General features: G+C 41.7%; 1 protein-coding gene and 1 long non-coding RNA gene across 13 annotated transcripts in view; one reads left to right on the plus strand and one right to left on the minus strand.

Annotated features, from left to right (window-relative positions):
• The window catches only part of LOC146565575 (uncharacterized), a 30,948-nt gene extending 11,695 nt beyond the window's left edge, over positions 1–19,253 (plus strand). Inside the window, exons 2-5 of the long non-coding RNA XR_014894132.1 lie at positions 12,484–12,620; positions 12,728–12,802; positions 12,948–13,166; positions 19,065–19,253. This is a non-coding gene — a long non-coding RNA (uncharacterized LOC146565575). The remainder of the gene's footprint in view (positions 1–12,483; positions 12,621–12,727; positions 12,803–12,947; positions 13,167–19,064) is intronic.
• phldb1a (pleckstrin homology-like domain, family B, member 1a) overlaps positions 1–22,052 on the minus strand; it is a 29,531-nt gene that overhangs the window by 2,597 nt on the left and 4,882 nt on the right. For 3 of the 12 annotated variants that reach the window (XM_085288791.1, XM_085288792.1, XM_085288790.1), the window contains exons 2-23: positions 21,908–22,006; positions 21,091–21,214; positions 20,183–20,353; positions 19,062–19,184; positions 16,838–17,898; positions 12,919–13,146; positions 12,707–12,838; positions 12,407–12,544; positions 11,736–11,864; positions 9,849–10,004; positions 9,654–9,764; positions 9,439–9,528; positions 9,191–9,328; positions 8,729–8,851; positions 8,392–8,553; positions 8,077–8,217; positions 7,619–7,729; positions 7,463–7,541; positions 6,772–6,916; positions 6,385–6,475; positions 4,598–4,744; positions 2,494–2,713 (exon numbers count right to left, since the gene is read on the minus strand). In XM_085288791.1, coding sequence (XP_085144917.1) covers positions 2,494–2,713; positions 4,598–4,744; positions 6,385–6,475; positions 6,772–6,916; positions 7,463–7,541; positions 7,619–7,729; positions 8,077–8,217; positions 8,392–8,553; positions 8,729–8,851; positions 9,191–9,328; positions 9,439–9,528; positions 9,654–9,764; positions 9,849–10,004; positions 11,736–11,864; positions 12,407–12,544; positions 12,707–12,838; positions 12,919–13,146; positions 16,838–17,898; positions 19,062–19,184; positions 20,183–20,353; positions 21,091–21,214; positions 21,908–21,967 — 3,880 coding nt within the window. In that variant the 5' untranslated portion in view covers positions 21,968–22,006. Of the gene's footprint in view, positions 1–2,493; positions 2,714–4,597; positions 4,745–6,384; positions 6,476–6,771; positions 6,917–7,462; positions 7,542–7,618; positions 7,730–8,076; positions 8,218–8,391; positions 8,554–8,728; positions 8,852–9,190; positions 9,329–9,438; positions 9,529–9,653; positions 9,765–9,848; positions 10,005–11,735; positions 11,865–12,406; positions 12,545–12,706; positions 12,839–12,918; positions 13,147–16,837; positions 17,899–19,061; positions 19,185–19,559; positions 19,827–20,182; positions 20,354–21,076; positions 21,215–21,907; positions 22,037–22,052 lie in introns of those variants that run through there. The other 9 variants (XM_085288789.1, XM_085288793.1, XM_085288794.1 and 6 more) reach the window with 9 other exon arrangements.

Consider the following 22,052-nt stretch of genomic DNA (forward strand, 5'->3'; position numbering starts at 1 on the left):
TATTTCAAGCTATGCCTGAAGTCTTTACCATCCTATTAATTTGACTTGTTTTCTTCAGTTGTACTTTCTGGATTGTCTCTGTGTTTTCCTTTTTTTTCCCCTCCTGGCGAGGTTAAGAATTTTTATAAATCTTAAAAGGAAAGTCTCTTTTGAATACTACATTTGATCCTTCTGTTCAACATTTCCCTTGAAGCAGGTCAGACCTTCTGTCCAGTCCTTTGGATTTGTGTTCTGTACCCACAGGATGGCTTTAAGCGTTTTAAAATCACTAAGTGAAACCTGCATATGAAGCTCATCAGATACAGTTGATGGTTTTTTCTAGTTTGGGGCTAAACTATTCGCCGTTGAGTGTGAAGGAGTTCTTCAAATAAAATCTGCTAAAAGAGTTTCTGGATTCCAGTCTTGTTCAAATAAACAGTGGTCTATTTCATTCAGTCTCTTTCATGCAAACTGGAGTGCCCAACTGAGAACCAAACATCCACCAACAATTAAAAGCGGTCTTTTGAAATGCGTCCGGCACTTCTTCTTGCTTTTCCTTTTCCATAAAGTCAAATCTGCTTAGTAATGAGATAAATGTTTTTGAAATGTGAGTTTCGTTTTATTAGTCACGAACAAGCCAGGAGCTAGCCTCCTCCCCAAGAAAAACACATCCAGAGAAAGTATTGCATCTTATTTCATCACCGTCATCACCATCATCTTCGTCAGGAGTGAGGGGGTGAAAAGGCTAGGCAAGTGAGTGGGGAGAGCGAGAGGAGCAAAGAGAACGGGGTAATGAAAACACACTCGGGTTCTATTTTGAACTTGACTGTAAAATAATGGCTCAAAAACGCTTGTGAATTATTCAGAAAACGAACTGTTCTCAATTCGAATTCAGAGGGCAGTGTGATAGACGCCAATTACAAACTGGCTTCAGTTTCAACGCACAGGAACGAGGCGAAGAACTCCACTTAGGAGCGGCTTTAATTAGCAGTCGCTTGCAGGTGAATCAACACAGAAGTGTTTGGGACACTTTTACACTCATGTGTGCTTCTCAGAGGAGCCTCTGCACTGCTGTGGGGTGAATTGGATAAATCAGGTCAGGGTCTGGTGTACAGTAAGGAACCTTTCTACCAAATAAGGAACAGAGGGGTAGTTTGATCACTTAATGCTGAAAGTTTTTTCCGTGAATGAGGCTAGAGGCTAACTTGACACAATGTGATCCTTCTGCAGAGACATAGAGTCATCCTGTTAGTCCTTCATGCTGTGAAGTTTTGTTGGTGATGAAAGCACTGAGTAGTGTTTAACGGAGCTCAGCAGGAGCAAGAAGAAAGGGTGGATGAAAGTTTTTCACTTTAGTTGCTCTTGAAGTGCCATGTGAAGATACTGAAGTGGACTTTGAAAGACAAAGTGTAATTTGATTGGACAGATCCTACAAGCACGCTGTGTCTGCAATTTTAAAAGAAACTGAAAAACTGGAGTCAACAAAAATGTTTTATAAAAAACAAAGTGATGAATAATGGTGCTGTGATCCACTCAGGAGTGACTCCATGCCGTTTTCAAACCTCTAAAACATCTTTTAAAACATCCTGCCAGTTGTAAAAAGAAGCTTAAAAAAGTCATGATTAAACATGTTAATTGTAACAGTGCGTATCAGTGAGGACTGCCTCACGTGTCTCTGTTTCTGTTTTCCATCTTATATGGACAGCAAGACAACTGGAAGACAGTATGAGTGAACAAGAAATCTACCATTGCATGACCAGAAATCATCTTTAAGGGCAGGGATTTAATCAGAAAGTATAAAGCTTAAGAGGGTACGCAGTGACTGGACTGTATCATTGTACCATTATCATGCCAGTACAGCCATTATATATTTTTTAATGGTTTCATGAGTTTGATGGCATACTGAAAGCTGTGTTTTCTATCTCTGTCAGTCACTTTTTTATGTGATGCAATGACTTGGTGTGTCTCTTTTTATTTCTGCTCTAACAAAGAGCTTGTAAGTTTTAAAATAGTCTTTAACTATACCTCCCCTTTGTGCACTTTTTTCAGTGTTTTCTTTTCTCTGAGCAGTTTTTTATCTTTAAAAGTACCTCGAGGGCGCCTGCATTCACTGCGTGTGTGAAACTGAACGAGCGCACTTGAAGAAAAGCTTCATTATAAATTGGATAGCTGAATTCACACTTAATGGGGCACTAGATCACAGGACAGAGGAGCTTCAAAAGTCCACTTTGCCAACTCTGAGCTGGAAATACCGGTGTACTTTAATGCTATAATATACTGCAACACAAAGAGATGTTAGTTTTCAAACATTTCTGTGATTTTTAAAATCATATCTAGAGAGTGATGATGGTTTCGTCTGACTCTTTATCTTGAATACATGTGCTCTGTTCGCAGACCTCTCTTCCAAAAGACTTAAATAACCGAGGCTCGGCTTTCTTGCGATGTTATTCAATAATTAAATAAAATAAAATTAACCATTGTTTGAGGGAAAACCTCTCCTCGTTCAGTCCTCACCCACGTAATAACAGAAGTTCCTCTTGAGACGGTCAAAAACGAACCAGCGTTTCTTCCAGGATTTGATTTTGCCGCCCATCTTCACCAAGTGGCCCTTGCACATTTTTTCAGTGAGGATGACAAAGGGGCAGGTGTCTATGTTGTGGCCGCATGACTCCACATGGGCACGCAGGTCAAACTCCTCCTTGCGGTTCGGCAGGTAGCGCGTCATTGGACGGGCCTGTAAAGAAAACATAGACACTGCGTCAGTGCTGCTTTTTAAAATTCTGGAAATAATCAGCAGAATTGCTTTCTGTGACTCAAGACTTCATGAGATAACTGGAAGATTTTCTTTCGAAGCTGTGAGGAAACAAGATCCTACTTTTTGAATACACGTGCTTACTGGTAATTTGCTTACTAATCAATATTTTAGTAACTTATTTTTACTCAATGATCATCTCTCATATGGACTATTGTTTGACGTCCTGGTTACTTGCTTGTCCAACAACACTTAAAACTATTGAAAACATTTATAAAAGAAGTTTAAAACTACTTGACAAAAAACCGACTTCCCACCACCACTGTCATGTGTTAAAAAAACATAAATTACTGAACTTCAATAACTTAGTGAAACTTAAAAGAGTGTGTTTAATATATAAAGTCTTACACTCCCTTGCTCCACCACCACTAAAGCAGTTCATTAGGCATAAAGAAAGCTCAGACAGGACCACTCGAGCTTCAATCCGAGGAGACTTGTTTATACCCCACAGACGGACAGCATTTGGGCAGAACGTCCTCTCTGTCAAGGGAGGCCATCTGTGGAACAGTCTTCCTCAACCCATTAGAGAATGCTCTACACTCAATTTGTTTAAGGCAAAGGTTAAAAACTGGTTATGGACAAATCAAGTGTGTGATCATGTATGAGTTGTATAGTTTTAATGTTTTATTTTGGAACAGAATGGTGTGTATGTGTAAGTTTGGTGATGGAGTTTTTATTATGAATGAATGATGAATTTTTATGAATTATTATGCCTATTTTTTATGCTTAAGGACAACAGATGGAAATTAGCCCTTGGCTATAATCTGGTATGTTTACATTCATGTAATTTTTTTTTTTACATTTATGTTCATTAACATGCACTGTCCTAAATAAATAAATAAACTAGTAATATTAAGAGTGAGGCCATACTACATTTTTGTTGTTCCTGAATTCAGATCAAACTAAACGTCATTGTGAATTAAACCTGCAGCTTATCTGATTTTTATAACCACAATCCTAAAACAATACAGTGTGATATTAAATACTGTTATCATTAAAGGTCTTTTGGAAGGGAACTTGTTTAATTCCAAGTGAAGATTTGTGTGTGGAAATTTGTGATATTGGGCTTTATAAATAAATCAAACTTAAATGTGTTCAGACACATAGTTGGCTCTTTGCACATCCAGAAGACTCAAGGCAACATTAGCATTCATTTGGCACCATGATCGTCCGCCTGGCAAATCCACTACTTACCTTTTTTTTTTAGCTGTCTACCAACTCCTAAAGAAATATCTGGCTGCTTAGCTGCTAAATCGCCCACTGGATGGATGCTACCATTGTCTGACAGTAACATTTTGCACTGAGGAAGTAGTGTACAGTCTGAAACAGCTGTTTCATGCATGCAAATTTGATGCTGATAGGCAGGCCGGGTGATAACTGTTTGTAGTTTGGCTTTTAATCGGTTTTTCTTTTAAAAATAGTCATTACAGGAGCTAGATCAAAGCCTGCAACTCACAACAGCCTGATCTTGATGTGTTTCTCATCGAGTCTGCTGTGACGGACGCCGATAAACACTGATAATCAGCCGGGATTAAAGCTTGAATTATGTGTATATCATTCTCACACCACCTCCAATAATAACTTTCCCTCTGTTCTTCCACTCTCTCTCTCTCCACCCTCCCCTCCATTGTTTCCCCTGTCTCTCCCTTCCTTGACAATCTTTGATCTTCATATATACCCAGCCTCTCTTTAGTGTCTCGTCTCTCATCCTTTCCCCCAAGTCTCCTAACCCCTCCTCTCCTCCCCTCTCGTCTCCTCTCCTCTCTTTTCTTCCCGCCGCCCGTCTCCTCCTTCTGTTCCACTGACCTGGGAGAACTGCTTCTCTCTCATCTTCACCTCCTCCTCCACCAGCCTCTGCCTGTGGGCCGTCTCGTCCTGAAGCCTCCTCTCGGCCTCCTCTCGCCTCCTCCGCTCCTCCTCTAACATCTGCCGCCGAGCCTGCACCTCCCTCTCCTGGGAGCGTCGGGGCAGGAGAAAGAGACGCAGATGGAGAGAAGAGAAGAAAAAATAATGGGGAAAAGGGAGACGGGGAGAATATGTTAATGGTAGGCAAATATTGCAATACAAAGAAAATGACTGTCAGAAGATGCTCGTGAGAATTCAAGTCCCAATCCAGGGTTTTGTAAAATATATCCCTTAAGTCTGTGTATGGAAAAGTAAGCTTTGCTGATGTAAAATGATCCTTTGCAGCTTTCAGAAACTTACATATGGGTCTACTTTATTTCCACATGAGGAAATAATACAAAGGTAAACACAATAATTACAACTTCATTTCACCACATCTGAAGTTCACCGATCACTTTGATCACTTTGATCAGGTTTTTATCTGCTGAGCGAGAGCCACACGAGAGGTTTTGCAATAGCTCAAAGTTGGAATGTGTCGACTCTCAGTGGAACTGGAATATTTGGCGATTGCAGTCATTTATTTATTTTACAAAATCTGTGATCGGTGATATCATAAGAACTGTACTTTTTTTTTAAACTATTTTAATTTAGTGTAAGATGCGATTCTTTTTTGATACAATATGTCAGAGCTGACTGTGTAATTATTTTGCATCAACGTTGTTTTGATTATTCAGGATTCTATTGTGATATTCAGAATTTTGGTATGGCTTTAATGACTGATCACAAAGGCTGCAGTTTACTATCCGCGTCCTCCAGCCTGCAGCTGGTAGGAAGTGACTCCAGAGAAAAATTTCTCCTGATATATTGTGTTTGTGTGTAATAGGCAAAAGGAACATGGCTTGTAGTGTAAACAGGACTAGAAAAATCTTCATATAAATGTAGTCATTTTATCCATACAGCACTGGACTGACTCCAGCTATAACCAGGAATTATTATGTTTCCCTGGCTGTAAAGTCATGTTTCAATAGTTGTCACAAACACTAATTACTGTTACTTTCATACTGCAGATAGATTACATGCTCATAGCTAAAAATAGCATAAATACACTTCACTTGTGCAGTGTTTATTATGCCAGAGAGGAGGTGATTGCTTCAGGTCTGTCAGCTGAAACAAGGGCTGCAAATACTGATACTGTTGTCATTAATTTCATCAGCTGCCAATTATTTTCTTATCAGTTAATCATTTTGTTTACGCAGTAATTGAACATAATAACATTTTTTTTAAACTGATGTAATTTCCAGCAGCTAAGAAGACAGACACAGACACAGATTTTTTTGTTTTTGTTTTTGAGCAACAGTGTAAGCAAGATTATTGGAGCTATAAAGACAACTAAACTAAAAAAAAACTGGGTGTATGGGAAAACTAACAATCTTGTTTAATAAAAAAAAAAACGAACTAGACCGTTAGACAGTAAAAACAGTATAACTGAATTGAAAAAAAATTATCTGGAAACAAAAAATATATAAACAATATAAAAATGTAAAAACTATAATAACTCCCGCATATGTGAATTAAGGATTTTTAGTTTTAAAAAATGGCAAAAACAGCTGATTATTGAAACCAATATTACCTACGATTAATGGATGTGACTGTTTGTTCCAGCTTTTGAAATAAAGAGGATTCCGATGTTCAGCCATGTTAAAAATGGAGCCTTTTTTTTATGTCAGAACTAAAAGTTGGGAACTCACTCTGTTCTCAATCAGTCTGGCTTTCTCCTGCTGCGCTTCCTTCAGCATCTTTTCCATCTCTTCTATCCTCTGGGCCTCTAAGCCACAGGCGCTACAAGACACAGAATAAAGGAGCATTTGATGACAAAAAGCAAAAAGCAAACAGACATGCGTGGAAACAAACACTGGAAACAGCAGGAGAGCCAGACACAGTCATTAACATCAGTAAACTTCACAAAATAACTGGAAACTAGAGCTGGCTGGTATAGCAACAGTCAGTGTACCTAGGAGACACGTGAGCAGGCGTGTAAGAAAACATGTTGTCACGGGAACAAAGCAGCAGTGACCCTTCTCCTGAGAGACAGGGCAGACTTGAGTGTTCCCATGGAAACAGAGCCAGCCTCTCACCTTTCTGGGGTACAGGCGGAGTTGCCGGTGGAGACGCTGGTCTCCATGCTGTCTGAGCTTTCCAGACTCAGGGTGTCATACGCCTGGTTGCCACTGGGTGGCAGCTGGTGATGCAAGATGGCGTGATGGACTGTGGGAGATGTATCTGTGCAGGCAGAGAGGACACAGAGTAAAGTGTGACAGACTTACACCACCCTCTACTGCTGGTGACAGGTCATTGCTACTTTTAGATGAAAATCGCATCCAGACAGCAAGGACACAGAAAAACACAGCCCCACCATAAACTGTAGTCAAAGATGGACATAGCAACTGTGACATCACCTACTGGTTTGTGAAGAGCTGTTCTGAAGCAATTTAAACGCTATGGCCTTCATCAGTTTTCTCTAATTGTTTGTTTTATTTAGAGAAAAATTTAAATGCCTGTATGAGAAGGTGTAATTCTAGGTTATCAGTTAGCACATTAAGGCGCGTACAAACAATTTATGGGCGCCCGCAAAACAATAAGGGAGTTTTTACACCTTCATGGTTAATTGCTTTGCAACCTTTGGATGTACCTTGCTGCATCCCGGAATACAGCAAACGTGGCTACGGGACGTTTTGTAGCTCAGAATTGCAGTGCACACCTTGTAGTCTTTATCATGACAGTGGACACACAAGCTGAGACTATGCATGGACTGATGGACTCTGTTACCTCTGCTCGGCAAAGCCAACTGCCTCCTGGAGTCCATCTCCAGTGGGTTTGACATCTCTCTCAGCGCTAAGTGCAACCCCTAAGAAACACATAAAAAGGATCAGGTGGAGTAGACTTTACAGTTTACTGATTACAGTTCAGCTGTGTGAAACTGACCTTTGTGGAAGCATTTTTCTCCTGTGTAGCACCACTGGAGTGTGGCAACAACGTGGTGCTTCTGTTTGATGAAACCTGTCCAACTTCACCTTCTGATTTGGACTTTGACAGCTGAGAAAGGAAAAACCGCTTACTCAATAAGTTCATAAATGTAGAATGCTTTGATTTCAGTTTAGCATTTTGTGACCTGCAGTTGAACAAGATGTTGATTTTCATGGTGTACTTTGTGTTTTGTGTTGTGACGCATTAAATTAAATATATAAATGTTTTGTTCTGTCCCATCCTAATTTAGCTCATATGTTGTCTGAAAGCATTGATTGTTACCTTAACCCTTTTCCCCACTAGAGGGCTTTCTAGTCTTAAATATATGAACAGTGGCATAACTAATGACGTCTATATTGCTTTAGTGCCCTTTAGCAAGACTCTAAAAGGTGCCCGGAGAGCTTAAGTGAATTTACCTGCCCGTGTCTGCGTGTGGCAAAAGACTTTGCAGGCAGTGGTGGAGGGCATGGCTGAGGCTCTCCAGCTGCCATGATTTCCTGGTACCAGCGCTCAAGATTAAGAGGAGGCAATGCATTCCTGCTCAGCTCAGGTTGGCTCTGCGGTGATGTAAAGCGTTCAGGCAAAGGAAAAAGGGAGCAGCAGAGCAACAGCATCATTAACAGAAGCATCAGGCAGGTAGAAAAGACTACCGGCTAGTCCTTGTGATAATATCAAGCTAGGACAGAAACGAAGATCACAGCAATTCGGTGGATGGCTGCAAATGAACAAACCTGTGCAGAGAGAAAGGAGGAAGGACCACGTGCAGTTGTGTGGCATGAGAAGGTGGATTCAGAGGAGGCGAGTTGGAATGCTGGCATAGAGGAGGAGGAAGAGGAGGGATTGACTCGCTGCATCCCAAAGATCTGACTTAACTGACTGACTGTGATGTACTCCTTTACACAGACATAGAAGCATGACATAGACACAAAACAAATCGGAACATGAGCAGAGAGCAGAAGGTGAGGAATGACATCTGGAGGTAATGTTAGTATACTTTTCTTGGTTTTAGTACTATGACATATCAGAGAAACATATCAGAGTGTTGCAAAGAGCAGAAAAGAGATCTACCTCAGTTGGCAAAGCTGGAGTTACAGTGAGGGAGAGGCAGTGGAGAGCAGCAGGAGAGGAAGAGTGAGGCTGCAGAGAAGCATTTCCATACATCCTATAGACATCAGACATCCTGAGGTACTCCTGCATCGACAGCCACAGCAGAAGAAGGCTGAAGGAGCGGCACTCGCTTAATTCAAAAGACTCACAAAGCAAACCCGACGATGTTTCAACACACTCCACTACCCCACTGTCTGTGAAATGAATGTCTAACATTCATACAGTTTAACCACCAAAGCTCGTCTTGCAAGCCTCAAACAATCACAGGGCAGATGTAGAGAAAGGCAGAAAGTTGACCTACTGACAAACACACTGCAAGCTCGCTGCTGTTTGTCAGTAAACGCTACCACACACCGTCATGCCCATTTTTTTAAATTGCAGAAACACAAGAGTTAGGATCTGTTAGGCTCTCTCGAGATTTACCTCTTGTAGCCTGACAGGATATAGCTCGGGGGAGGGGATGTGAGAGGATGAGGAGGAGAAGGAGGCAAAGGAGGGACAGGGACTATGAGGAGAACCGTCCACATAAATAAGGTCGGGCTCGCTGATGTGAAGCAATTCCTGTTTAAAAAGTTGACCTGAGTAAAAAGAAGTTCCACTTTGCAGTAATTTTCCTCCAGCTCAGACACCACTGGTGGTTGTGACGTGATGCTTCGCATGTACCTGCTCACCTCTTTCATGCTGCCACCGGGCTTTGGAAAGTTTCTCCCTCCTGTCAGCGTGTGGTATTTCTTCTCCAGGGCGCACAGCATGTCTTGTTCCTGAAAGCCAGAACCAACATGGATATTCAGGTGTTGCGTAGCAAGTTATAATTGCATGTTTGAATCACCATATGATGTGTACGCAATGCACTTTAGAGTAGGTTATTGAACAGTGACAGGCTAACCTTTTGTAACAGATGCAAAGTCACTGTCCTGTCCTTTGCCAGCCTTTCACAGTCTTGAGATGCCTGTAACCCCAGCTGCTTTACCTGAGCTTCCAGAGCAGCCATCTTTTCCTGCAAATCAACACAACTAGTTTCTTCTTCTGGAGGTCAGCTTCTACACAAAAACTGTGCATGTTTTCTGCCATGTATCCCCACCTTCCTCTTGGCCACGCTGCAGTGATACTCGGCTCGCTCTTGGAGCAGTTGTGAGCTCTGAGCTTCCTTCTTCTCCTCTAGACGGCTCTCCTCTTCCAGCTGGCAGAACTCCAGCTCCTCAAACTGCTTGGTCCCAGACTCCAGAGCTTCAGCTTTCTGTGCACAAACAGAGAACTTATTGAAATCTGTGAAATGCTATTAAAGGGTGAGGCTGGTCATATCCTATGTAGTTTTTTTGTTAATAAAATGACAATGAAAAGACCAAAAAAACAACAACTATGTATTCACAACTTGGCACATGTTACTCCCTTGAGTGACACATTTCTTTTTATTTTCAACATGTTTGTTTATTTGCCAATGCATTATCTGGCAGCAATCCAGTGCATGTAAAAGATGAATGTAGCTTCTGGTCTAAACCTGCAATATTTCCAAAAACCAGCAGGAGGTGACTTCTCTAACTGCAAAAACAAACAAACTTCATGTAAAGTATATCTATCGGAAACTACCCTTCTGCTCACATGATCCATAACCTCAGTAAACACTTCACTTAAGTATTTATGGTCTCAATCACTAGGTAAATACAAAATACAACAACACAGCCCCAATTAGATTCAGAAAGGACAATGTATGCTTTAGGTGAGCTACTTTGTGGTAAACAATTCTCTAATGTATCAGCATGCAGTGTGTTTTTGTTTCACAGCGAGCTACCTCCTTTACGCCTGCTTTCAAAAATCTAAGATAGGACCACCTAAAACTCCTAAGCAGAGGCTTCAGAAACAGGAATTTATAAAGGAATCAGTGTTACCTGTAGGTTAGGTGCATCTGTTAAATACAGTTTAAGGAATAAACTGCCGCAAATCAATCAGCAGCTGAAAATATTCACTGACCACCACTTGCTAAAGAAACATAGCACAGAAACTGTCTTTGCCCCTTTAACCTTTTCTATTTGCTTATTTAATACTGTACTTAATAAGGCCTACTTTTGTGTAAGCAATGGTTCTTTCTGTCGATGTTCCTGGAAAGTCATTTTCTAGCTGACCATACAGGAGAAAACATGTAGCATAGTTTTTATGGACATGGACTATTAAACCACATTCTTCAAAAACCTGACTGTATTTTAAATCCTGCTGATACTTCCACACATAACTTTGCACATACCCACACACAATGCCATATTGGTTAGCTAAATTAAGGCTAAAGTTAGCAATGTTTGCACTAGCAGCCTTCTTTTCTTGCAGGATAGCAACTAAACATTGTTGCTGTCCAATAGAAGGGGCTGCTGGCTCACTAAACGTTGCCTGGGCTACTGAGGGCTCCCAGCATAACGTCTCAGACGTAAGTGAACAGTTTAAACAACTTACAACTCGTTAGCTGACTAGCATGTGTAGCAAGGTTGGGGAGTTTTCTTTGAGTATAACAACCTGGTTTTTTTTAGTCTTTTCTTTGAATTCATTGACAAAAGTGGTACAGGCAAGGCGACACACTGGAGTTGAAATTGGGTTTGAGTGAAAATTACTCAAGGTTTTCGAACTCATTTTCTACTAGAAGGCAAGCACATTTTAGAGCAAAGCTGTTAATAATATTAATATTTATTACTAATTGAGACTGACATTGTCAAGCATCCAGAATGAGGGAATGGCAGCGAATAAGCAGCAGACTAAAACCTGCTGAATGAGATTCCTTTTGTGCACTGACGATTACAGGTAACATTAACATGATAAACCTGGTGTATTTGATGAAGCACAAGAGAAAATGAGGAAATGCACAGACTTATGAGTAGTTCTGAGTGCTTCAAGACAGAGTCAGTGTCGCTTCTGTGCAGTATTGCAGTATTCTGTATATTATAACTCACTATTGCCAGCCTGTGGGCTGCGTGAGAACACTGACCCTGCTGAGCTGCTCCTGTAACTGTTCCCTTAGAGACAAGGGGCACTTATCAAACTGCCTCTTCAGCTCATTGTACTCATTCCTCTGCTTTTCCAGGGCCTTCCGCTCAGCCGACACATTAGCCCTCCCCTAAAAACACACAGAAATACACACACACACACACATACGTGCACACAGTTATGCCCACATTCAGACACACGTACAACACCAAGGAGAAAAATAAAATCACGGGTAACTCAAATTCATGCAGTCAGGCTTGGAGGCTAACTGGTAATCAAGGCAAGTTAGAGAAGATTTAGAGGAACTAGAGGTTAGGCCAAGCAGAGGTGTTATGCATTTAAGATGTTTAGAGCATTTGGTAAAATGTAATTATTAAATATAATTAAAAGAGCTTCTGCATATCTCATAAGCACTTTTGATCACATTCGGCAAGACTTGAAGTTGTTCTTTTACTCTGTGTTTTTTAAACAGATGTGTGCATGTGTCTCTTGTGTTTTCGACATAAGCAGTGCAAGTCAGCTGACAAGATTGTCTATATGTAGATTTTAGTGTATCTAGAATATTTGCATATTCATGATGAATGAGTGAGATTCACGTGTTCAGATTCAAGAACATGTTATTCACGTGCAGTTTGTACATGTAAAATCAACGCCTACTGGATTTACGCCCACCTTGTCCTTCTCTTTCTGGGTGGCCTTGTCCAGCTGGTTGAGTTTGAGCTGTAGCTGAGAGATTATTTCATTTTCAGCCTCCACCTGCTCCTGTTCTGCCCGCCACTCTGCCTGCAGCAGGGCTTGCTCCATCTCCACCTACAGACAAATATGGAGTCAGAGTCTGCAAGTTAAACAAATACTATAAAGAGCTTCTGCTCCTCTTGCTGCATTGGTGAGTTGATCTAAGAGCACGCAAGCTAAAAGGTGAAATATTTCATTAATGGTTATAAACGGCAGTGTACATGTGTGCCTGCTGACCTCATGTTTGGTCTCTTGCAGCTGCTGCTCCAGCTCACTGACTCTGTGTTTCAAATCATCAACCCTGGCCAGGATCCTGTTCCTCTCCTCCTCCAGGTAAATCTCCTCCTGTCCAGCTAACAGCTCTTCACACTGAGTGCAGATTTACATATTAATAAAAATAACACAATTCAGATCAGCCACATCATTTAACACTAGGATGTATATTTTACCTCTTGGTGCGTGCTCTCTGTGCTGCTAGACTCCTCTCTCTGGATTTCCTCGTCGTTCTCTCTCACCCTCTGGTTTCGGCCGTCTCCCGGGAGAGCCATCCCCCCTCTCGAGTCTGAACAAAGTCCTCTACCAGCACCCAGCAGACCACTCTTCTCCAGCTCCACAGAGCCGTCCTCATGATTATACTCTGCGCACAAATTCAGGATGGTCTCCAGTCTCTGTCGCTCCTTTAGAAGACATGCAAAATGTAAGCACGGCTGATATTAGAGATCACTGTATAGATTCGTGTCCTTGAGTGACATTGTCCCATTTAGGCAGCTGTCCCTCTGCCGCTGGCATGGGACAACAGTAACCCGATAGCAGCAGGGCTGAAGCTGATGCAGACTGTCTCTCGGGAGGGGGCTTCTTGGTCAAACCTGTCTGAGCTGCTTGAGTTGTTTATGAAAACACAGTCTGCTGTAACTAAGAAATCCCAACAATGCAAGATCTGTGTGTGCTGGATGAATGTATTGCGGTAGATGTTGCACTTTTTTACAAACTTATTTTTTGCCTACTGCATCATCTCACATGGTTTGAACTTGTGGCCCAGTGTTGTCTCTCATTACAGCAGACAATAGCATGTTTGCTTTAATACTAAAATGATGTGGAGTATGTAATCATCATTCCAGCGAGGAGTCTGGCAATACGAGGTACAATTGTACCCAATGTGCTTCTTCCTGTACTCTGCTTTTGTCTGCTACATAAAAAAATCAGCCAGTTAAAACCACCAGCTCTGTTGTTGCAAGATTTACCCCTCAGACTGTCTGAGGGAAAAAAGCAGTACTGTGAAAACTATGAAATGACATTCTAGATTAGGAAAAGGGGCTAAATATATAGATATAAAGTCAACGTAAACCATAAAATGGTTTTATAGATTGTAACGCTAATTATTTTAAGCTATATGTTATTACATTTTTAATACAAGTGAGCATAGTAAAGCAGGTTTTAAGTTGATGATTCAACATTAATTCTTACTTAGTTTCACCCTTAGTTTGCATCAGTAGGCACAATACAAATTATTTTAATACCTCTGAGATGTTGTCTCATGGAGCACAGTTATTCTGAAAAATATGTATTTACATAAATATCTTAGATTTTCAGATCTCCAGATGCTGGAGAATCTAGATTTTCATTAACTTCATTAACAAGCGACCAGTTTCTCCACTTCACCACAGTGTCTGCTTCACCTAAAGGTAAATGCGTTTCATTATAAAGAAAAAATGGGGAGTGCCCACATTTCATAAACCCGAAGAAAATTTAGCATATGCACTTTATAACAACATTTCCACACACATATTAGTAAATGAGGGCCACTGTCAGAAGCCATGCTTGTTGGTTGTTTTTTATAATTGTAATATTTTATAATATTTTGTCCAATAATTGTCCATGAGGTAATTTTTGCAATGATCTCCACTCCTGGGAGGATTGGCAAGTGTCTTGAACGTTTACACTAGTGAATAATCTTCCTCACTGTAGAACGATGGATTTCATATTGAACGAGTGTGTACTTTTCTGTTCCACGTGACTGTATGAGTTGTTACTATAACCAACGAAGCAAATGCATGAATTTCATGTCTTATAAAGGAAACTTTCTCAATTAACTCCAGCTCTCTCTCAAAAATACCCTGTGGCCACTTCTCAGTGGAAGTGGTGCTAAAATTAAATTCTCTATTGCATTACTTCCTCTCTGACAATGCCCTTTGCTTTTCCTGAGAGATAACCTGCAGAATAGGGTTTTAAAGTGCAGGCAATATTATAACTATAGGTGGGTTCTGCGTCTGTGCCAACTGTGCCAAGAGTGTGGCTTGCCAAATATAGGAATGTATTTTACTGAGAGGATATCCTCCTTTTGTCTGTCCCAGCAGGTCTGCAATTTGTGTGTTTTAGGGTTTAATACAAGATTATGATACTAAAAAACAAGAACGTATTAAAGGCCCTGAAAATGTTTCTCTACATGCCAGTGGGGTTTGTTAGCGCCATTCTACTAAAGAACCAAGACTGTGTGGTAAAAACGAGAGGGCAGGAGAGAATCACTGCTCCAGCTGACACTGGGAGAGAGCTGGATTATCACAGGGCTGACACACAAAGACAGACAACCATTCTTGCTTAAACAAGTTATAAATCTACCTAACAGACAATAAACCAGGGCACGTGGACAAAACCCATGCAGTTACAGATACTGAGGGAAACGAGAGAAAAATAACAGGCAGGTCTGAGCCCAGGACTGGCTTTGAAGCGAGATTGCTAAACACCACATGGCAACACAGATCAAAGCCCCCGGAAAATTAATGTAAAAAGAAAAATAAAAAAACTTCTAGAAACTGCTAAAGCTCATAATTTAACTTTTCATTCTTAGTAGGAGCCAGGTTTACACTTAAGGCACTTTTCCAACCTTTCTGTCAAATTAAGCCAAAAAAATCTTTTTAACCTCTGATCAGAGTCCGGCTATCCCACACTGGCCTTCATGCAAATAAGCTAATGAGCCAAACCTCTACATAATTATTATCTGACTTTACAATAATTAGTTAATATTACAGTTGCCTATTAAAATGGTCACAAAGTGGTTGGTCGAGTCAGAACATATGATTTCTATATGTGTGCTATTACTCAGTAAAGTTTCATAAAGCTTCTGCATAGGAAGGTGTTTGACAAAACAGCAAATGATACTGCTTTTAGCTTGTGAAAAACTAAAGTCAAATACTGGAATTAAATTAAAATATATATACACATAGATATAGATTTTCCACTTATGTAAAGTCCTCTTATTTCTGTCTTTTCACCTGCTTTCTTGGCCCTTTTCTTACTCTTTCTTCATGCCTGTCAAGCCCGGCATTGCCATATTACACTTGCACTTAAGAACAATAACAAAAATGAACAAGAGGAGCCTAAAGAGAGTATATAGTGCTCATTTTGGAAAAGCAAATATATTTGACACAATAGTGAATTCAGATCCCAATTTTGATTCCAAGAGCTGCCAGACAAGACAGGCTTATAAAGAAATAAATTCAAATATAGATCACAAGGGAAAAAAACTAACCAGCACACGCTTAGTTCAAGAAATATCTGTTCTTTAACTCCTTGGGTAGTAGGCAACGTTGTCTACACATGACACTGCAGGTGACTCAACACAATTCTAGAGTCGCTCAAGTAGCAACTATTTTATTTGTTACCAGAAACCCTTTGGGTCCTTAAATAGAGTGCGGACATGAAGGCCAGGCAGCGACCAGCCGCTGAGGTGGGCGCTTCAGCTGTCACTAAGCCGGCAGGATGAGGTGGGGCTGATGTATGGGGGTTGGGTAGGGGGTGGTGTGTGTGAGGAGTAGACTGAAGATGGATTACAAGTATACGATCTGTGATCGAGTGTGGGTACAAATAGGAAAGAGCCTTGAGTCGAGCGCAGATAGCTTTGAAAGTAAAAGCAGCTCATTCTCTTGGTAAATAACCAGCCCGACCCTCCGCTCTGGACCCCAACACTTCTGGAAGAATGTTCACTCCGTGTCATTCGGGCCACATGGGCTGACCATTCCAGTAATGCTCAGAGGAGATGAGCTGCTGGAAGTATGCAACAGGATTTAGAGAAGACATGAAAGCAGACATGGAGTCTGCTATGCCAGCAGTGCCTCTTCTACTTAACTGTGTTTATGCCCTTTATAGTCATACACTTTGTTATCCCTGTAGTCTTAGTCTTCATTCATAGTCCTGTGTTGTTTTTATTGCTGTGTATGAAGCTAAAGATCTCTGTTCATAGCGTGGAAAATAAACCAAATACGTTTATTTCCTTTCTACAATCAAACAAGATTCAAACACTGCTAAAAAGAGATTGAACACTGCACTTATACTTGTTTCCACAACTGCAAACCAGTATTGATGTTCACTTACCAGTTTCTCCATTTCCTGCTCACGCAGCCTCTCCTCTCTCTGCCAGCGATGGTATTCAAGCAGCTCGTCCTCATTGTCGCTGATCTCAGAGATGCTGTTTTTACGTTCCCGAGTGTATGGTTTTGGAAGATTTGGGTCCTTGCCGGATGATCCCTTGGCAGTCGGAAAAGAAGTCTTTCTTACGCTATGAGGGCTAGCGACAGGAGACAAGCCAGATGCAGAGCCTAAGCTTGAGACCATGGCATTTCCTGGCGCAGGCCTTGACTGCCTGCTTCCCTGCTCCTTCTCCAGCCCAGGGAGTGGTGATGGACTCTGGGCATACAGTGCCCGCATGACTTCTGCTTTTGAAGGAGTCGTGAGTTTGCGGTTGCCCTGGGGGCTCTCTAGGATGGGGTTAGCATTGAAGCCCTGTGAGGGAAGGGGCAGAGCCGAACCCTGCGATCCTGAGGTCCCTCTGCCGGGCACCCTCAGGGCGGTGGACCCAGACGAGTCTGGAGTAATGACCCTTTGAGATATGTCTACATGGGAAAGAGACTGAACCTGCTCTCGCAAGGGGCTCTGGGATCTCTTCTGTAGGGTGGAACCCCTTAATTGAGGGCTTGACGGAGTCTTTGGGTAAAACTTGATGGATGATGGTTTGTGGCTTTGGCTTAAGTTTTCTGCGCTCTGTCCTGACCCCCTGATATGTTGTGTGGGGCATGATGTTGCCTCTGCCCTTGCGTTCCTCAGAGGCTTTGGACTCTCCTGGGCCTTTTGACTTCCACTGGTACCACTTGCAGCCACAGAGAGTGAGGGCCGTGGATGCGGGACAGGGGTGTGATTGGTATGAGGTAACCGGGCAGGTGTTTTGCTGTCAAGGTTATGGCCCAGGAAGCTGCTGCTGTTCTCATAAATTGAGACATCTATTTTGGAGTTGCTAGTTCCATTGAGCATGTCTGGGGGAACGGGATGTTTACCAATCCCCGGTGATGATGAAGTCTTGAGCACCAAAGAGTCCTGCAAGGTTTTTGCCATACTGTTAATTTTGGAGTCATGGTTCCCATTCAGAGCCTTATGGGGGTCTGCAGGAGGAAGACAGAAACACTTGTGCATGAGCATTCCTGCTGAATAAAGGGAGAAGACAGTTGAGCAAACACATAAACACTCAGTGTGACATCTTTGTCCTTTTGACCTCCACCATGCCTCAGGACGGCTCCAGGACACAGAGGGTCAGTCCACACAAGGAAAAACACACCCCGCCTGCGCATGTTGTTGCACACGCACATTCATACATAGTGGCTTAATAGTGATAAATGTCTTGGAGCCCATAGGTTCCTGTATGAACCAGTGGTCGGGATGCTCCTTAGCTGTGCTGCAATCCTAAAGGGATCCAAAGCAGCTAAATATACATCGACAGCCATGTACCTCATTCAGAGCAGATGAAATCAGGGTTTGGTCAGGAAAGAGTGAACACAGTGGGCAGGGTGTGGCGGCTCTTACTGTTCAGGCACTGACAGCCAGAGCAGTAAGGTCAGAGGAGAATAGATTCTAAATATCACCTAGAGCACAGGGCAGCAGTTACAGTAGGCGGTGGGCCAGAGTAGTATAACATAACACAAATGTAAGTGTAACAGCTGACATATTAAAAGCAAGAAAAGATTACAGCAATCTTTTTGTGCAACGAGGTCACACACTGAGCGAGAATCACAGATTTAAGTGGAGTAGATCACAATGTAGGCCACAGATAATTAGCTCTGAACAAGCTATTTCTGCATCCTGTCAAAGATAATAATATTTCACTCAAACGTCAAGACTAGCAGGGCTGAAAATGTTTGACTTTTTCGCTTTTGCAACAAGTATCTCAGTCAGATTTTGTTTACTGCTTAAAATCTCACTAACAAGGATCTAAGCCTTGATCTGTGGGTATTTTAAAAAGGCAACCACCTAAAGTTTGATGTCTGAATGTCATTCTACCCAGACATCCGGCCTCTTAATCACTTTAAACTAAACAGTGTCAAATTGTAAGGCACCTATTCAACTTTAACAGGAACTGATTGACTTTTACAGCAGGAAATTATGACTCCAAAGTGGTTTGTGTGCCCAAAGCATTTGCTCTGCCCAGAATAGCTGCTGAGCAAACTGTGCAACCCTCGTACACACAGTTGTTGCAACAAGATTATATTAGGAACACAGGAAATGTTGGAATGGTGTTTGCATTTAATAATCATTAAAATGGGATCTTTACCAGATGGAGTTTTTGTGGCGCTCAGCCCGCGGGTCCCCTCTGGTAGCATGCTCTTCATCCTCTGAGCCTCTTCGGGATGGTTGAAACGGAAAAAGGCCGACTGACCGAAGCACAGCATGCACCCTGCCAGGGGAGGCGGCCATGGACATACAAAACTTTATTTGCTGTCAACATCATTCATATCACAATAAATCTACAGCAATAAAACTGGACTGTTGTTAATCTATGTATTTTTTCCAAACATTATAATTTAATTTAGATCTTACAACTTTATACTTTTTACAGACCACTGCATGTGTCCTACAGTATGCAGACCAATTCATGCTTTCCTTTGTCAGTAATCGGTGCACTGGAAGGTGAGTGAGGTGTGATTGCAAACCACCAGATGAGGTGGTAAAATAAAGATTTCTTTCTTTTTTGATGATGAAATGCCGAGTTTGAACCTCCTAAACAAAGTTTTGACTTGTTAACTAACATGAGCTGACTAGTTCAACTTACATGTAATTAACCGGTAAGTGAAATCAGCTCCTCATCAGTAGCTTGCATTTCTGGAGTCTTTCAAGAATCCCTGATACTCCTGAAGTTTTGTACTGATATTCCACACGAAGTTTAACATGTAGCTGATCCTTTAGAGTCCATAGACCCGCATCGTTGTTCCTTATGATGTATAAACAAAGCCATTTCCTCCATTTACGAGTACTGGTCTTTTTCAGTTGTCCTTTGAATGAAGCAAAGCCTGAAGTATTCTTGTTCAGCAGCTGCTGCCTCCACACATACCGGCTTCAAATGACATTTTGGTATAGCTGCTGGCTTGGATCTTATAGAGAGGGGACTGAGGGGGGTGGGACTGTAATGTCTTTTTTTTTTTATAGCAACTATGCATGTTACCGGAAGGGCTTGGAATTGTTTTGTCATCGTGACGCCTGGCAGTGTTTTTATCAACGTAGCCTTAATTTAGACATTCGGATACTCAACATTTTATTTTCTATTGCGGCTCTGCAAAAGCAACTGTTTGCCCTACTCAGTCTGTCACCATCAGGTTTATATTTTGTATTTTGGTAAAACTGGTAAACAGGGTAAAGAGCAGTTATTTTAGTTACTTAAGCCTGTGACGGTGCTACCTTGAGTAAGCCGATAAGGTTTGGTGAGGCGAACGCCATCTGCTGAGCACTGGTTTCCACATGGGTACAAGGTGATGTTGCCTCCCTGGTTTTCAATGTAGCAATGCTTAGCTGCGATGCCGGGGCCCTGCAGGGGGATATCTGTCCCCTCACTGCCCAGCGTGGTTTTCCCTGCAACAAGAAAGAAAAACATCTGTCAATAATTTTGGAGAGTCATGTGGTTCGAAATACATTAGTAAAACATTCTTAGACCTGCAGTTCAAAGCCAGTGATGATGTGAGTTGAGTCACAAATGGAACCAGCTTATGAACTCATGTTAAATAACAGGTGTAGGTCTCAGGAGGTGTGTTTAGCCTGACAGATAACAGGGATCTCATCAGTGGAAATTAATACACCCATCTGCTGACCCTGGTGTGTTGTTCTTAGGTTATCAGTTACATTTTGTCTGTAGGTACAGTAAATATAGCCTGACACAAACACATACTATATTTATATTTTAGCACAGAGGAAATGGAGCACACACACACACACACAAATCCCCTCTTTTCTCTGGGGTGCCACAGCCTCTCCTCTCTCTCCTGTGAAATGTTAAGGCTCGGGGGAAGACAGAGACAAATGGTGCAAGGAAATCACAGGCAGCATTTGTAAGTGTGCCTCAGTACAAGTAACAACAACACGCTCAGAAGTTAGTGTGTCATCAGTCACTGTCACTTCATTACTCTTGACATTCTGTGCTGCTTACTTATTAAAGAACAATTGCCTCACATTTGGCAATTCCACTTAAGGAAGTGTCAGTAAAATACAGTAGACTCCACTTATGATTATAATTCTCCAGTTGAGACCCTAACTGTCAACCAAACACACAGATATATTCTCAAAACCACACACACACACATAAGGGTTGTGACCTTCCAGCAGTGGTAGTAAAGTGATGGCTGTGCTCAGGCGTCCACTTCCCAGGCTGACCAGGTGGGGGCGCTCTGCCTGGACTTTGAGGGATTTGCCTGTTTCAATCAAGTCGAGCGGAGTGCTCTGTTAAAATAATAAAACATCATCAGAGTTATTTTTACACAGCATAAGGATCTGTTTAAGACAATAGTAGTGGGTAATATTTGGATCTGTATGCATGAAGTAAACAGCGTGTCACAACATAACATATAGCATGTAATTAAGCCTGAGTTGGATTGCACTACAGGCCTCACCCAGTAATGTGGCTTTTTTTCTCTCCCATGAATAAGATTTACAGATGGACAAATTCTTATGTGTTGTACATGGCATTAGTTCAATAGTCAGCTACATTTTGTGATGCTGGAAATAAATCCGTGCACAACCCAGATGTCTGTCTGCAGCTGGGAAACACTGGGATCATTTTAATAGGATAATGACTGATTTTATTTGGCAAAGTCAGACGTATTTGTTAAAAAATAAAGAGTTAAAAATAAAGAGTTGTAGAAAGAAAGTCAGAAAAGTTAGAGCAAAAGCACACTTACATTACTACACTTATAGTCTTGTGCTATAAAACCAGATATGCTTGCTCTGAAAGCTTGCACTAATGGATGTGAAGCTGATATTACTGCTATGCTCCTGCTTTTAAACGCGTAAACCTCTCAGTAATGCTGAATAAAGCTGACTTACAACAGATGCTGCTAGTAAAACAAGTTACAATTTATCTTAACTTGTGTCTGCTATAAATAGTCAGTGGCACCGCAGGAAGAAATGCCTCACCTGTAAGACCTGGTGCGTTTGTCGCCCATGCTCCACTTTATTCCTGCTCATGCGGTCCATGTCGGCTGGACTGGCAGAGTTATCCGACTCATGAAGGTCCTGAAGCGCAGAGACAGAGTGGCAGGGCATGAATGGGAGCACTGGG

This window comes from Mchenga conophoros, linkage group LG10 (assembly GCF_057382185.1).
Source record: "Mchenga conophoros isolate Kocher_MC1m ecotype Shallow Benthic linkage group LG10, M_conophoros_male_GT1.1, whole genome shotgun sequence".
Taxonomy (NCBI): Eukaryota; Metazoa; Chordata; class Actinopteri; order Cichliformes; family Cichlidae; genus Mchenga; species Mchenga conophoros.